The following is an 18,434-nucleotide window of genomic DNA, read 5'->3' as shown; positions in this document are numbered from 1 at the left end:
CGTGTAAAAAAACCCAGTATTTTTCACATAATTTACTTATCTGTATACCGCTGTTTCCACTGTCATAAAAACGGACTGATGACTTCCTTGTTCTATGAAGTCCCTCCTTCAGAAATACGTAACGAGTTCTGATTGTGCCAGCGGTTCCGGTGTTGTGATTCGACAGCAGCTTAGCGAACCTTGCCCGGAAAGGTCACGCCTCTTACCATAACGTGGAGATGCACGCGCTCAGTGTTATTGTAAACATGTCTTTAATTTTACCCTATCAATTTGAGCCGGAATCAGACCCGGTGATTGGACTGCGGGATGAAAACACTCTACAAACGCAACTCTTGTGTATTCCTGTGGGCGGAGGTTAGTCAAAAAACTGTTTTAGTGACGTCATTAAAGAAGGAAGTAGAGGGATGTAGTCCAAACTGGCCTTTCGATGTAGGCGACTTCTGTTAAATAAAATATCTCGCTTGGCATTGAACTTTGAGCTTTAAAATTTTACAGATTTTATTTATACTCTAACAACAACATTACACACTAACTAAAGTTTGAAACATGGGATCACGAAGAACGGGACCTTTAAATCAGTTCATGTGAGTACAGTGGTTCAATATTGATATTATAAAGCGACGAGAATATTTTTGGTGCGCCAAAAAAAAAAAAAAAAAACGACTTATTTATTGATGGCCGATTTCAAAGCACTGCTTCATGAAGCATCGGAGCACAAATGAATCAGTGTGTCAAATCTGTTGTTTGGAGCGCCAAAGTCATGTGATTTCAGCCGTTGGCAGTTTGACACGCGATCTAAATCATGATTCGATACACTGATTCATAATGCTCCGATGCTTCATGAAGAAGTGTTTTGAAATCGGCCATCACTAAGTCGTTATTTTGTTTTGTTTTTCAGCACACCAAAAATATTCTCGTCGCTTTATAATATTAATATTGAACCACTGTACTCACATGAACTGATTTAAATATGGTTTTAGTACCTTTATGGACCTTGAGAGAGGAAATGTCATTCCTCCCTATGCAGGCCTCACTGAGCCATTGGATTTCAACTAAAATATCTTAAATTGTGTTCCAAAGATTAACGTAGGTCTTACGGGTGTGGAACAGCATGAGGGTGAGTAATAAATGACAGAATTTTCATTTTTGGATGAACTAACCCTTGAAGTTCAGCACTAATGTTATATTAACACTAAACAGCTTCACTTTCTCGTTTACTGCTAAATATGTTAAATGTGCTAAAATATATTGTAAAAGATGTTGCAATTTTATGAAAAAAGGCAGACATTACATATAATGTAGATGGAATCTCATAAAAAGCTGATTTTGTTAAATAATAGCAGATGATGTTACATTTTTCCAAGTATATTTTGTGACAGAAAACACTATCTACAATTTTTAACTTGTGTGGAGTGTCTTTTAACTCTGTAGAACATTGTATTTAAAAAATTTTTATTAGGGAATCCAACAATTTGACAGTTGATTCCTCAACTCTTTAGAACATTATGAAAGTTTGTGGTAGTTTGTTATGAAATCTTTTAAAAAACAGGCTACTATATTGACTAATCACACATCTTCATTGCTAGAAAACGTCAGTGAGGACATCACAAACATTACTAATGAATAATGAGACATGTAATCCCATTTTCTCGAGAATGAGATACCTGGAGATATTCTGCTGTTTCACTCAAATGATCTTTACAAAGAGAAGCCACCAGCTGTCACCGTAGCAGATCCATGATCAGGCTATTCTGTGTAAACTACTTTCCTCAAGACTTATTAACAATTAACCAGTAGTCACTTGAGATTGACAGCACAGGCTACTAGACCTGCGTGAGCAGCAGAATGTGTTTGTCTTTCATGAGCGTAGTATCACTCAGGAGTTCATGTGAATTGGTTGGGCAAACACAGCTAATGTGGCATGTGTAATTGGACGGTCACTTAAAAGAGTTAAAGTGTGTTTGTGCACAGGATTCGTTTTCCGCTGATTCAGGCAAAGACTGCAGAACATGCCTAAACGCATGTATAAAAGTGAGAAGGACACGCTGTTCGTCCCAAACCATCTCTCCTCTACCATCTCTACCATTCCTTGTCTGCTTCAAGAACAGGTAAGTGACCAGCAAGATGGTAAATTAACAGAAAATGCTATTGTAACTGTGTGTACTGCTGATGCAACTTTATGCATGTAGACGTACATTTGTTTTATCAGTAAAAAGGCATATATCTGTTTTTCTGTCAGTGTGACCATGGCAGTGTGGCTCCAGGCTGGTGCTCTGTTGTTCCTGTTGGCCGTCTCCAGTGTGAACGCTAACGCAGGGGCCCCGCAGCACCTGTGTGGATCTCATCTCGTCGATGCCCTCTACCTGGTCTGTGGGCCAACAGGCTTCTTTTACAACCCCAAGAGAGATGTTGACCCTCTTATGGGTAAGAAAGACTATGTTTCTAGTTAAGGAGCTTTGAAAGGTAGTGCTGTTCACTACCATTGATGACAATGATGAGATGATAAGAAAGTATTAATACTCTGGATACTGCAAAGATTAAGTATTTAATTTTGCACAGTGTACCCTATAGCCAACATTGCATGGCGGGGTCAATGTAGGCACGGTATAGGCTTGAGGTATGGGTCTTACATGGGTTTGTCCATGAGTTCCAGGGTTTCTGAATTAGCCCATACTGGCTAATGGATACAAATCCATGTAGGGCCCATAGTCTATTTTATGGACCTTTGAAATGCAAATAGCATGAATAAGTAAATAAATAAAACTGAATAAAGCAGGGGTTCATAATAATAATATAAGCAATTTTTCATAATAATGCAAGCAATTCAAGCATAAACAGATGCTCAACGAAACCTGAATGATGTGTAAGAACAAACCTCTTCTGGAAGCTCAAATATGCTGCGTAACTAATGAGGTTCATTCTCGTGTGTTACGCAGCACGTTTGAGCTTCCAGAAGAGACTTGTTCTTGTGCGTCATTCAGGTTCGGTTGAGCTTTTGTTTGTGTTCGGTGATCAATGTTTATATGTGAGTAAAAGCCTAAATTAAATCTGTTCATCATATAAAGCGATCGAGTCTCTTCAGAAAATTTGGACTAAACCACTTGATTCATATGGCTTAGTTTTCCGATCTCTTTATGAACTTTTTGAATCATCAAATTACAATTGCGTAGGCTGTCTATGGAGGGACAGTAAGCTCTCAGATTTCATCAAAAAGATCTTCATTTTGATTTCAAAGATGAACAAAGGCCTTACAGGTTTGGAACGACATTAGGGCAAGTAATTAATGACAGAATTTTCATTTTTGAGTGAACTAACCCTTTAATTGTGTAAAATACGCTTCACAGTATCCCATCAAGGCTAGGCATATTTTGGTGGCAATTCAAGATGATTTTAACCCCAGTGTCAATGAATAAAGGTCTGATCTGATTGTCTACATTTTTTTTAATCTAAATGAATGGTGAACTACAAAGAATTAACTTCAAAATAAGAAATGGCTCAATACACTAATATTAAACTAGACTAATGTCAGGATCTTCTCTATTATTGTATTTTTCCCCAGGTTTCCTTCCCGCTAAATCTGCCCAGGAAACTGAAGTGGCTGACTTTGCATTTAAAGATCATGCTGAGCTGATAAGGAAGAGAGGCATAGTGGAGCAGTGCTGCCACAAACCCTGCAGCATCTTTGAGCTGCAGAATTACTGTAATTAAAGAACCTATATGTCCTGTGACAGCTGTCAATGACTTCACCACCTGTTTGCACACAGGTATCAACCTTAATGCTCTTGATTTGTTTTTCATAGAAAATAAAATTTTATCAAATTAATGCTTTTTGTATGACTACATTGCAGTTTATATAACCAATTTAAAATTCCAGTCATTTAAATGAGAAAACAATGCGGATTTATTTGTTTGATTTCTGTTTATCTCTCTGTTCTTAACATCAAATTAATTCACTACCATCTGAGTTTTCCTGATTGAGATTCAGACTGTGCTCAGATTCTCGAACTTTTAGCTTTTGGTGCAAGAAACTTCAACTAACATTCTATGTGGACAAAACGTGTAGACTTCATCACTGTAAACTAGTGGTGCAGCTGCAAGGTTGTGACATCAAATTATATAATGTTTCATATTTCCTGAATGCAAGGTTTATTTTTAGAAAATTAACAATTATGAGGATGATATTTCTTCAGTTCTGTGTAACAATGTCCCACTAAATGTTTGGGGCTACTGTACCTTAAACATTTTTTAAACATTTTTATTGGTATAAAGAGTAGTAAAATAGGCAGTATTCATTAAATTATTTATATCATTATAGTATTGGATGAGTGACCACCAGACTCTCTCTTACACACACACACACACACACAGACAATCCATCCCTTTATATAGGCTACCTAAATTGCTGCCTTTGGGGGGCACTGAAGTGTTTGTCCATTATCAAAATATATTTTTAATAAAAATGGTCTACACTTTTTTGTATTCTCAATTGGAAATATAGGTCCTGGCACCTGATTAGCTGGGAGAGCACGGTGAACATTTTAATTGAAATAAAAATAACTCAATAAATGAGTTTCAAATGACACTCCCCAAATAGCAACTTTGTGCCGGCCCAAATCCGGCCCACATCTGCCACGAGTGGTATGATGATCTGGGCCACATGATGGCACTTGGGTGGACCGCTCCTGTTTACCAGATCTGAGCCACAAGCAGGCCATAGCAATGCCACGTCAGCCAAGAGAAAAAAAATAAATAAACCAGAACTGGACCTTATCTGAACAGAATATTTATATATTATTTATAGAATCAACTTAGCATTAGCAAGCCTGTTAACAAGCAAAATCACTGAAGGAAAGAAGAGAACAGAAAAAAAGAGACAAACAGAAACAAGAAAGCTGCAGCTGACTTCAGCCATAGCTTAGATGAAATCAACTGAAGATAAAAGAAGACATTAATCGCCTCATTTATAAAGCGTGTATACGCACAGATGATCTTCATGCCAACACTCATATTTATAAAAACGGTCTTTGACGTGGAAAAGTGCTTAGCGCCATGTCAGGGTCTGAGCAGACGTACACACTTTTCCTTGTCAGTACTGCAGGTTTTTGGAAATCTAAGCTATTCTTGCAGCTCGCCATTCTAAATGAAAGGTTTTGGACAATGACTGGTGATCATTTATATGTAAATGACATTAATTAGGTTTCGTTTACAATGCAGAGAACTGAAACCATTCAGTTGCCACAAGTTCAAGATCATTTGCAATTTATAGATTTCACATCTGAAAGAGAGGCGTAAGCTCGTTTTCGGTGTGTACGTTCATTCTATGAATCACAAGTACGCACATCTGAGAAATGATCATAAGATCAAATTTAGGATGGTTTCTGTGCACCATTTTATAAATGAGGCCCCAGATCTCTCCAGATCTCAGCAGAGGAGGATTAAACAACTCCACAAACAGCATTCCAGCTTCACATATTAAACAAGACTGACTTTATTTCTGTCATCCAGCTACAGAACTTCTTATTGAGAATTAAGAAAAGTTTAATGTTCATGTTTGTTTCATTTGTAGTCACCAAAAGCAAATAGAATTAAGAAAATAACAGGACAATTCAGCTGCATAATTTATTCATGCTGTGATGCATGCTGGGAGTTTTGCACTATTGTTCCCAGCATGCATTGCGGCATGATGATGAAGAGGTTGTGGTCATCTAGTGGTCTAATCTTACACAGTGTTTTTTTATCATGTAGATGTAATGCAGTTAAGTTCAACTTAATAATAATCTGTTATAGAATGTATTGCGGCATGAAGCACGTTACCATTGTTGAGATTTATATGTCTACATAAGAGGGTCTATGGTTGAAAAATGTTTGAGAAGTGCTGTAGTGGTCAACCTGAAGCTTCCACTTACACACCCACTGAAGCTAAGCATGCTTGAGCTTGAGCTTGAGCTTGAGCTTGAGCTTTATCTGGATGGGAGACTGTATAGCTGGGGGAAGAAGTGTTAAAGAAATCTCATAATGGAGCAAAGCTGATTGTCACTGAAATTTCAAAGAGAAAAAAATTATCTGTCTTTGAAATCTTGAAACCAAATAAAACGGACACTGAAAACCAACCGTCATTAAAGTCTTCAAAGTCTTTGAAATCTCGTAACAGAAGACTTCAAATAGACAGGACTTGGTCTTGGATGCCCGAAATAGCTGCCCGGAGGCGTTGCAAATATGACCGACTTGAACAGACTTTCCTTGAAAGGTCTTGAATCAGAGCTCTGGCGAGGCTGTGCGGCTTACAATACTGAGTTCTGATTTGTCAATCGCTGTTACAGTTGGTTAATTATCATACAGAGAATTTTAAAATTTATTTTACACGATATGATTTACATAATACATAACACTGTTAATCATAAAGGGGATGGTAAGGGGGGATGGTGGCTTTACAGAGGGGATGCTTTTTGTCATTTTTTTCAACAAGGGGGATGCCATCTCCCTACATCCCCCCTCAAATCGAGCCTGAGGACATGGGAAGATAATCAGAGAAGCATGTTTTCATGACCATGAGCTCTTGTTAAATACTAACAGTAGGTGTCATTAGAAAGATAACTGTTTATAAATACACTATAGACATTATGTAGCCCCGCCCCTTTACAGCGCTGCGCTCGTTGTCTTGTGACATCTGGTTTGTATTTCCACAATAATCTTACGTATTTATGGATGAACTGTTTGTTTTAAAATCTTCCCAGTCTTCTGACATTTGTTAAGACATCTGCTTTAAACATTACAATGCTCATCATAACTTTTGTTAACTCTAAAATAAGTAAATCCACTTCACCAGCGAATTATTCTTTGACAGTGATGCCACAGAAATATACAGGGCTACCGCAATAACATAAGTTCAAAGACAAAATTCTTAAGATGGCTTCAAGTTTCTCTGGCGCATAAGGTCTATTGTTAAAAATGTTGGGGTCAGTAAGATTTCTTTTTGAAAAAAATAATGCTTTTATTCAACAAGGATGCAAACTGGCCAAAAGTGACAGTAAAGACATTTACCCCCAGTTTCATGTTCATCGTGTGTTCCATATCTTAAAAAAGCTACTTAAATGCCCTAATGGAAAAAATGCCTAATTCTGGTTTAATCTAAGCCCTGTCTGTGAAACCGGGCCTTATGTTACAAAAGATATTTATTTAAAAAATGTATCAAGATTTCCTTGAAAATATTAAGCAGCACAACTGTCTTCAAAAATGATAATAAATCTAAAATATAGGTGCAAACGGCAATCATTGAGGTGCAAGCTGCAATCATTGGGGTCCAAGCACCAATGGCGCATGTGATTAGCGATCCAATTTTTAAATGTATTTTATGACGTGGTTTTTACTGCAAAATCCATCTTAAATCTTCACTGAAAGTTAGGGTTTGATGATGAAATAGCAACATACAGGTGTCAAAAAGAGAATGACTTTCAAAAGAAATCACTCCCTCTACTGTTAGATTAAACAAGAAGAAAGAAAACTTAAAAATGTAAAAATGTTGTGTCATAATATATGTGATCATTATATATGTGGTGTATGTTTAGATTCAGATTTAAATTTAAATTCCCCCTAAACTCATATTTCTGGAACGTTGTTAAATGACCAACAGAGGACCGTGTGGCAACGTTCATTTAATGTCCCAAATATCCTCATTGTAACGTTCTTATGTGACCATAAAATTAACCAAATTGGAATGTCCCCCTAAAATCATATAAGGAACCTTGAACTGCAGCACTTTCATTAACAAAAGAGGACGTTTTATGTCCCAAATGTTCTGTAAAATTTCTGAATTTTCGTCACTTTTAGGCAAAGTTGCACAAGGTCACGAGAACGTCGCCTTCTACGTGGGTGTTTTATAGGAAATAATAAAGTTCACCATTATGGAGGTGAGCGTTTGCTTTAGATGGGCTCTTGATTCTTGACCTTTTAACGTTAGATTTTCTCTGGTTGCTCTAACTGTTTTCAAGACATGTTTGTTATAGCACAAAACATAAGAGAAACTTTGATCAGATGAATTGGGTTGTTTAGTGCTGGTGATTCAACCATCATAGCGTGTCCTAAATTCTCTGTTCATCCCCAGAGTCTAAACTATGAGTGTGCTATATGTTAGTTTTGCATTAATTAATGGTTAGGTTTTTTTTTTTTTAAGTTCATTATACATAGAGATTTGAACAGTGTCTAATAGACTCACACAGTAGTGATGGGTCGTTCGCGAACGAGCCGGCTCTTTTACGTGAACGTCGGGAGCCGGCTCACATATCTGAAGAGCCGACTCTATTTTTAAAAACAAAGCCTATAGAAATTCAATCATTATGTAATGACTGATTTAAATTTTATTTAAAACAATAGACTAATAATTCAAAGAATAACACAAAAAAATATAATTAAATAAGCCTAGGCGCACACACTAGTGATGGGCATTCCGGCTCTTTCGTGAGCCGGCTCGTTTCGTGAGCCGGCTCTTTAAATAATAAACTATGATTTTGACTATGATAGGTGTGAAAACAGTTCTAATTAAATTATTAAATGAAATCATACTCGCAATGTCTCACAATTTCACAAATTGTTTTCACACCTATCATAGTCCAAGACATAGTTAAAACATTTATTATTTAAAGAGCCGGCTCTTTTCAGTGAGCTGAGTCAAACGAGCTGGCTCACAAAAAAGAGCCGGAATGCCCATCACTATCACACAGACATCATGAATCAGCGTATGAACCTCAACAATGGTGACAATAAAAAAAAATCTTTGTTGTGACTTTAGTAGCTTGTTTTGTGATGTTCAGAGTTAAATCTGTTTATCTGAAAATTTCGTCACCATTGTTGAGGATCATACGTTGAATCTTGATGTCTGTGTGAATCTACATGATGTTTAAATAATTTCTGCATAATGATAAAAACTTTCAAAAAAAATCAAAGCAGGACAGGATTTTGTGCATCATCATAGGACTACAGCAACATGAAAGAAAATACAATATCCAGAGACCAGTGAATAAGACCACTGTGTGATGATATAATCACCAACCAAATTCCATTTTTTTTTTTTTTTTGTAACAAATGCTTTAGAAACAAAGTTACAACAATTGGAGAAAAAATAAAGTCGAAATGTCAAGGGTCATGAGCCCAACTAAAGCAAGAGCTTACCTCCGTAGCGGTGACATTTATACATTTTGATAAAACATCAACACCTCATTAAGAAGATTTGTATGAAAGAAACAGTCAGATAAGTGTAAAGTAATAAATGAAGATGATGAGATCTAAAAAGCTAGTGTTTCATGTTCTGTTTCTGTTATCTGAGTTTTGTGAGGTCACCATTGTGCTGAAGAGTAGACCCTGTGCTTCAGTCAGTGATGATCCAGAAACACTGATGTTCTGCTGCATGTTGCTTTCTTTAAAGGCTGTAGTAACTGTGTAGTTGCTGATGCAGTGATACATCAGTTACATTAGCTCATGCATGTGCTGTTATCAGCTAATGACTTACTGCAATAGATTTGCATTTTAAAGAAAAGGTTTCATAATGTTACTCCAGGAGTTATCTGTAAAAGGCTTTTTTGTAAGACATTGAAGAAAAAATAGTTTTTGTTTGAACAGCCACTTTTGTTTGTCAATTTAGCTCTAATTTTCAATTCAATTTTTTGACAAGGGAAGCAGGGACATTCTGAGAACATTTCCAAATAAAGTATGGTTCCCTAAACGTTCGGAGAACGTCTTGAATGTTCTGTGAAGGTTCACCAAATAATGTCCCCCAAACCCTAAAAGAACTCCACATCATGACCGTCTCTGAACTATACTGGGAACATTACTAGACAACGTCCTTAACACCAGTGGGGACGTTCTGAGAATGTTCTGGGAATGTAAAATTTCTAGCGGGGTTATATACATATTCACTTAAGGTATAACCGACTGCATACGTAAAAAGATTTATTAATATTTCTGCAATGTTCATCAGAAAGAACAAAGTCATATACAGCTAGGATGGCTTGAGGGTGAGTAAAGCTTGGGCTAATTTTCATTTCAACGTGAACTAATACATATTACATGTAAGATACATGGCACGTTGCATTACTTTGTAACTAGTTTATGGCATAATGTAGAGGACATGTGCACAATTTATAAATTTGTGCCTGAATTTGATACACTCATATGGTGTATTAAGGTTTTTTTTAAGGGGGGGAGGGGGCTAAATTTGTTAACAAATTTAGATTTTTTATTTGAATATTATTTAGCCTATTTGTTTGACTTTTAATGATTTCATTATAATTTAATTTATTGCTTGTCATCAACTTGCAATTCCCTCGCGAACCCCCGTTTGGGGAACCCTGTTGTAGAACATTATTTTAAATTCCTTGGCGACGCATCATGCAGCCACACTATGACAGGTATCGCGTTTATTTTGTTTTTCCTTTTTTATTTAAAATATTCACAAACTTGTTAACTATATCATGAATTATATGATATTTTCCGATTGTCAAATATGTGAAAGTGAATGTGTTTTGTTTATACCTTTATAATGATCATGTTAGTTGATATCCCACTAGAAATTTTACGTTCCCAGAACATCCCCACTGGTGTTAAGGACGTTGTCTAGTAACGTTCCCAGTACGTTCAGAGACGGTCACGATGTGGAGATCTTTTAAGGTTTGGGGGAAGTTATTTGGTGGAGTTACTGCAGTCTTTAAAGAAAGCAACATGCAGCAGAACATCAGTGTTTCTGGATCATCACTGACTGAAGCACAGGCTCTACTCTCCAGCACAATGGTAACCTCACAAAACTCAGATAACAGAACATTAAACACAGATCTCTCTAGATCTCAGTGTCTTCACTTATTACAAACCACTCTGATTTTATTTCTTTCATACAAATCTTCTTAATGAGGTGTTGATGTTTTATCAAAATTTATAAATGTCACGTTACGGAGGTAAGCGTTTGCTTTAGTTGGGCTCCTGACCCTTGACGTTTAAACTTTATTTTTTTTCTCCAATTGTTGTAACTGTGTTTCTATCCATCAAATGGATTTGGTTGGTCATTGTTGGTGATTATGTCATCATACAGTGGTCTTATTCACTGATCTGTGAATATTGTATTTTCTTTCATGTTATTGTAGTCCTATGATAACATATAAAATTCTGTTCTGCTTTGACATTTTGAAAGTTTTATCACTATTCAGAAATTATTCAGACAACATCATGTAGATTCACACAGACATCAAGATTCAACGTATGATCCTCAACAATGGTGACGAAATTTTCAGATAAACAGATTAACTTTGAGCATCACAAAACAAGCTACTAAAGTCACAAAAAAATATTTTTTTTTATTGTCACCATTGTTGAGGTTCATACACTGATTCATGATGTCTGTGTGAGTCTACTAGACACCGCTCAAATCTCGAAGCTATGTATAATGAACTTTAAAAAAAACTAACCATTAATTAATGCAAAACTAACATATAGCACACCCATAGTTTCGACTCCGGGGATGAACAGAGAGTTTAGGACACGCTATGATGGTTGCATTAGCACTAAACAACCCAATTCATCTGATCAAAATCTCTCTTATGTTTTGTGCTATAACAAACATGTCTTGAAAACACAGTTAAAACAACCAGAGAAAATCTAACGTTAAAATGTCAAGAATCAAGAGCCCATCTAAAGCAAACGCTCACCTCCATAACGGTCACTTCAAACTTTATTATTTCCTATAAAACACCCACGCAAAAGGCGACGTTCTCGTGACCTTGTGCAACTTTGCTCTAAAAAGTTCTCTAAAAGTGACGAAAATTCAGAAATTTTACAGAACATTTGGGACATAAAACGTCCTCTTTTGGTAATGAAAGTGCTGCAGTTCAAGGTTCCTTATATGATTTTAGGGGGACATTCCAATTTGATTAATTTTATGGTCACATAAGAACGTTACAATGAGAATATCTGGGACATTAACTGAACGATGCCACACGGTCCTCTGTTGGTCATTTAATGATGTTCCTCGATATGATTTTAGGGGGACGTTCTTGGTTATTTTATGGTCGTGCGAGAACGTTACAAAGAGTACATTTGGGAAGTTAACAGAACGTCCTATAGTCCCCTAAACATTCCCAGAACGTCCTGAATGTTCCCTGAAGGTCACTTTCATTACCAAAAGAGGACGTTTTAGGAACGTCCCGAATGTTCTGTAAAGGTTCGGAATTTTCGTCACCTTTTGAGAACTTTTAGGGAACGTTGCGCAAGGTCCTGAGAACGCCGCCTTCTACGTGGGTAAAACAGAGGATCTGTCGGATTTACATCACGTAAATTCATCCATTTTCCCGAAATAAACGTAAGTGGCTGGTGAACTGGGAGAAGAGAGTAGGCCTAAACTTTGTTTCATACGTATTGTATCTGATATGAATAAACAACTTCGTCAAATTATAATTGAAAGGATATGCAGCTTCCATATGAGTATATGGAATTTGCATTTAACAAACTATAAATGTCTTTTTTATATATAGCCCTCATTTAAATGTCTGAAACCTCAAATAAACATGTGGCTGAAACACAGAACACCCACCAACCACACCCTGGCAGCGTGGGCCCAGTACCGGCTTCACGTGTCTTCCTGGGGGTCATCAGCGCCGTTACACCCAACCCAAGCATACTCTAGCTCCTCGCCCCAGGGAGAGCACGAGTAAACCGGGTGCCAGTCCGTGCCGTAGACCGGATGCTGCTCCGCGGTACAACGAAAGCAACAGACACGTAAAATCTTTCGCGAGAATTGCGTTTCGCGTACGCAATCCAATCCCGCGAAGGACTGGGCACGGACTCGCCGAGCAAAGCTTCATGAAGAAACTTAGTCTTACCTTTTCCGTCCTGCAGTTAGAGACACACACTGAGCTCGAGGGAGAATTCCAGCGTTATATACTGGCCTGCTGCTAAAGTCGCGAATATTTGGAACGCGTGCCATTGTGACGTCACTGAGATTGGCTGTGAATGCAGAGCTTCATCTCTTCATGAGGGAACTAACTGGTACAGGATCTAAAAGCCAAACCCTGTCTAAAACTACAAATAAAAAGATAGGATTTTGCTGGATTTAGTTGATAAAAAAAAAAAAAAATTTTTAATATTTTCCTAATAACCTTGTGATAATCTTGTATTCTTAGCTAATTTTATTTAGACTTTTTTTTGAGCCTGTGTAGAAATTGTCTTGTTAATGTATTTATTCTCATTTATTTATTTTTACTTCCTTTTTTATTTTTTTATTTTGGTGTCTAAGCCCTTGTTATATTGTTGAGTAAATTGACTGTAAATTGATTGCCATCTTGTTATGTTTTTGGTTTACTTAATTTCTTCATAAGCACGGCTGGTTAAACGGTTTACCTGGTTTCACACCCTGGGGTTTTAGGTGGACTGTATACTTTAGATTAGAACTGGGATATACATAAATATATATACACACACAAACACACACACAGGGCTTGTCATTAATTCCGCCAAATGGGTGGGTTTCAGCAGTGGCATGTAATGCAGCCACTCCTACTAGCCACTTTGGCGGGTTGAATTTTATATATAATATATACATTTTTCAATTTGTAAAAAGACACCTGAAATAATAAACTAAGTGCAAAATAGTGTTGTTAAAAATATTGTTTTTTCGATATATATTGAAACTGAAATATCTGAAACGCTTCCAATACTAATTTTCTGCAAAATAGATACACAATACCAGCTGGGCTTGGCTAGTATTCACATATACAGTCAGTTTTGTTTTAATTGAACATAAACAGTTGTAATGGATCCATGCTTCAGGTCTTAAAGTGACAGTAGCCTAATATAGGCCTACCTGCAGCCAAATTATGAGATAAAATGAAAAATATTTATATGGCAGTTTTTCCCCCATGGTATCAATGTCAAAATTTTGGCGAGTGAAAATGCTGAGTGGCTATAACTTTGAAAAAGTTCTTGCTTTCAGACCAAATGACAGAACATGTAATTTTATGATTAGATACCGAAAAATTGTATCTGCCTTTCTAATTTGTTAAAACCAACTTTTTTTAAAAACTCTTCCTTGGCTGGTTGTCAGCCCTTCACCAAACTTAGCTATAGTCTAGACCCTGCTGGCAAAAAGTCATAAAAAGAATTTTAATCTATTAAATATTTAGCAATTTTTTTTATATTTGTCTGATATGGCCCAGGCCCACAATGGCTATTATGCCTATAGTATATCTTGTTTGCTTAAACTTCTCCAAACTTTGTACATGTGGAATCATTCTGAGCAAACATGTTTTTCATGAATTTCATGAATTTATGATGCTTGGGAAGCTAACAGCAAATTCTAAACTATCATTTCAACTGAGATGAAGGCTGATATTAATGCTGATATTGTCATGGTATGCACAGTGCGTACACTGACCTTAACTATCAGTGAAGATTTCAGGTGGACTTCGGTATAGACCTTGCGGCTATATTCTTAAACTGTAATATTTCACAATATTACTATTTTACTGTTTTTTTTTTTTTTTTTTTTTTTTTTTGATCAAATAGATGAAGCCTTTGTAAGCATAAGAGACTTCTTTCAAAAACATTTTAAATTTTTTTTTTACTGACCCCAAAGTTTTGAATGGTACTGTATAACCAGTATTAACATAACATTTAATCTATGATTATATGTGTACCATGTCAGTCAGTATCAAAAGGCAACACAATGAGAAACTTGAGAACAACATACATGTAACAAAATTGATTTATTGTTTGTTGTCATTTATTTAAAGCCCTCCTGTCCTGACCCTCATTCATCACAGGATCTTTTTTTCCCATCTTAATTAAATACATATTTTTAATCAGACTCATATTCTGAAATACTGAAACCAGCAAAAAAAAAAAAAAAAAAAAAAAAAACTCCCTGTATAGTTTTTTTGGTCATGCACGCTACCTATACTAGCCTAACAAAAAACAAACAAACAACAACAACAAAAAAAACTTGAAAAAAAGACTTTTTTCTTTTCTTCATATGAAAGAAACGTTTTCAATTACGTTCAACGAAAAGGCAGTGTGTTTTACACTTCTAACACACAACCAGGCCACCACTACAGTAATTCTGGAAAGTCCTTCATTTGAGTTGTACAAACGAAACTATGTGAGCCTCATGATTTAGCCACACCGTCAGCTAAATTTCTCACATGCCTCCCCAAAACTTTTTCCCCTCAACATTTCTTAAACCATAACAAAGGCTGTGTTTCTCTCCAACATGAAAAAAAAGAAACCAACTACTCACAGCAGAAAGACCTGCTAATTAATAAAAACTAAAGGCACCAGGAAGAGGATGAAACAGGGTGGTAGACGTGCGCACGCAAGTGATCAAGAGTCTAGACCCTTCTCCTACATACTAGCCCACATTCAAAAATCCAGTAGCTATGAACAGGTTTTCTCTTTAATTTAAATGTTCAATTATTAACTGTGCTCATTTATTTATTAAACATACCTGCTGATTAACTTACAGCCACAAGAGGGTAGCAGAACATTAATTTACAAAGAGCAAGGGTTGTTGAATTATGAACTGACCCTTGATATAACTGGGTCTGGGTCAGACTTTTTCTTTATCTTTTATCAAATTTGTGTACAGCCTCAGATGTCATCAAGTTTGTTGATGTGGGGGGAAAAAACGGTTTCATCTATCAACATGAAATCTATAACTTTTTGCCGGCATGGTCTGAAGATGTGATGAGACTCAAATTGGATGAAAATTAGACAAACAGTCTAGGAGTTCGAAAAAGCAGGTTTAAATCATAGTCATTAATGGTTATCGCTTTCAAGCAATAGGTGGCGCTGTGACCAAATTGATGTGTGTGGTCACAGTAAGGTGACAATGACACATGCAAAGTTTGGTGTCAATATGCCAAAGCATTGCAGAAATACAGCCTCAGAGTCATTCTGGAATCATGCCATCAACTTATAGTCTTGTATTTTGACAGGTTGGAGAGATCTTTGATGAAATCACGTCATCAAGTTCTGATATCAAAGACATGCAACGTTAAACTTGTATGAAGTTCAATTACGTTGCATATAATTGCGTATGAAAAAAAAAAACCTGACTAAGGTTGTCATAATTCATGCATGAAAGGGTAAAAGAAAACCAAAATGGCGGACAGGAAGTTTGACCGACTATGGCAAAATTGGTATCCATGTTCTCAGCATGACCCAAGGAATCTATTAAGATGAGTTTTATTACAATATGCAAAAATAATCAAAAGCTATTAGCATTTTTGGAAATTTCATTATAACTTTTGACCAAGAGGTGGTGATGCCCCAAAACCTTTTGGATACCTTCAGGGCACGTAATGATACGCCAATGTATTCGTACAATATAGCATTTTACAACAAAATTCAACATGGTCGACGCCCAAAATGGATGATATTAGTCATCATTTGACTACTGCTGCTCCAAATCTAAAGAGACCAGTTCAGAAGTTAAAAGCAAAAAAGTCAATTTTTCATATCTCCTGAACACTAGCCAAAACTATGCACATACCCTGAGGTCATGGCTGTCATAACACTCTGGTGGTCAGAATGCACTAAAGCTTTGCAGAGATTTAAGCTGCATCTCATTTCAAAGGCTGTGTCCTCTGGAGGTCGCATTTGAAGGCTGCATACATCATAGAGACGGTCTCATTTAAAGGGTTAGTTCACCCAAAAATGAAAATAATGTAATTTATTACTCACCCTCATGTCGTTCTACACCTGTAAGACCTTCGTTAATCTTCCGAACACAAATTAGGATATTTTTGATGAAATCTGATAGCTCAGTGAGGCCTCTATTGAGAGCAAAGCCATTCAAACTCTCAAGGTCCATAAAAGGAACTAAAAACATATTTGAAACAGTTCATGTGAGTTCAGTGGTTCTATCTTAATATTATAAAGCGACAAGAATACTCTTTGTGCACCAAAAAAATAAATAAAAATAAAAAATAGCGACTTTTCAACAATATAGTTATGGGCCGATTTCAAAACACTGCTTCAGAGCTTTACGAATCGAATCAGTGAATCGGAGCGCCAAAGTCACGTGATTTCAGCGGTTTAGCTGTTTGATAGGAGATCCGAATCACTACTTCGAAACAAAAGATTCAGAAAGCTCAGAAGCTTCATGAAGCAGTGTTTTGAAATCGGCCCATATAGATATTGTTTAAAAGTCGCTATTTTGTTTTTTTAGTGCACAATAAGTATTCTTGTCACTTTATAATATTAAGATAGAACCACTGAACTCACATGAACTGTTTCAAATATGTTTTTAGTACCTTTATGGACCTTCAGAGTTTGAATGGCTTTGCTCTCAATAGAGGCCTCACTGAGCCATCAGATTTCATCAACAATATCTTAATTTGTGTTCCGAAGATGAATGAAGGCCTTACAGGTGTGGAACGACATGAGGGTGAGTATAAAATGACATTATTTTCATTTTTGGGTGAACTAACCCTTTAAGAAAAGTAACTGTTAGATTGCAAAGTAAGAAAAAAATTACAGTATTTGCACCTCATTAGGAATAACAGTCAATTTTATTACGGTTACTTTTCCTAAAAAAAGACATCCTTGTTGACGTATGCAGCCTACAAATGCGACCTCTGGAGGACACAGCCTCCAAAATGAGACACAGCTATCGCCTTGTGTCAATTTTGCACTTCATTGAGTAAGTTTGTACATTACTCGAGAACGCTTTGATGAATCAACTTGAATTCCGTAACTTTTTGTCGGCATGGTGTGAAAATGATCTGGTTCAATTTTAATGAAAATTGGAGCAAAGGTCTAGGACAGAGGTCTCCAAACTCAGCCCCAGAGGGCCGCTGTCCTGCAAAGTTTAGCACCAGCCCCAATTAAACACACCTGAAAACCAGCTAATCAAATTCTCACTAGGCATACACGAAACTTTCAAGCAGGTGTGTTGGAGCTGGTTGGAGCTAAACTCTGCAGGACAGAGTTTGGAGACCTCTGGTCTAGGAGGAGTTTGAAAAAGTAGGTTTTTCATGACAGAAATTGATGTCAATCAATCATCTTGAGCCAAGGAATCAAAGGAAAAAAAAAATCTTGCTCTTATGGTGCAAACATTATTAGCATAAACGTGAGTGAAATTTTAGACAGTTGATGGCACTAGATTAATTGAGATAGAGACTCCAAAATTGCTGTTTTTAATGTTCAGAATGTCCCCGATCCGTGTGCCAAATTTTATAACTGCCGTACACTTCCAGAGTGGAGGAAGATGACGACGATGACGACTAACAATTACAATAGGTGCCTAGGCACCTTTGGTGTTTGGCCCCCAATTACAAGTCTGATGAATTATTTCACGAGTTTATGCTGAAAAATATCATTAAAACCTTATAAAGTGGCAGATCAGAATTTCCACAACTGTCACATGTATCTCAGAATTTTAACTAAAGCTCACTTAGCAG

General features: G+C 36.6%; 1 protein-coding gene across 1 annotated transcript; it reads left to right on the top strand.

Moving 5' to 3' along the window:
- Positions 1 to 1,843: 1,843 nt before the first annotated feature.
- On the top strand, positions 1,844 to 3,823 carry ins (preproinsulin). Its single transcript, XM_048186537.1, has 3 exons — positions 1,844 to 2,108; positions 2,240 to 2,424; positions 3,560 to 3,823. Exons 2-3 carry the CDS (start codon positions 2,247 to 2,249, stop codon positions 3,706 to 3,708), a joined length of 327 nt encoding a protein of 108 aa, XP_048042494.1. The 5' UTR covers positions 1,844 to 2,108; positions 2,240 to 2,246; the 3' UTR covers positions 3,709 to 3,823.
- Positions 3,824 to 18,434: the final 14,611 nt, after the last annotated feature.

The sequence above is a fragment of the Megalobrama amblycephala genome, linkage group LG4 (assembly GCF_018812025.1).
Source record: "Megalobrama amblycephala isolate DHTTF-2021 linkage group LG4, ASM1881202v1, whole genome shotgun sequence".
Classification (NCBI taxonomy): domain Eukaryota; kingdom Metazoa; phylum Chordata; class Actinopteri; order Cypriniformes; family Xenocyprididae; genus Megalobrama; species Megalobrama amblycephala.
Note: the sequence above shows the minus strand (reverse complement) of the source record. Positions and strands in the feature narration are given on the sequence as shown.

Excerpts from the sequence above, each read along its gene's own strand:
- ins (XM_048186537.1), top strand. The coding sequence starts at position 2,247 with ATGGCAGTGTGGCTCCAGGCTGGTGCTCTGTTGTTCCTGTTGGCCGTC. Across the intron at positions 2,425-3,559 it reads AGATGTTGACCCTCTTATGG|GTTTCCTTCCCGCTAAATCT; the intron begins GTAAGAAAGACT and ends ATTTTTCCCCAG.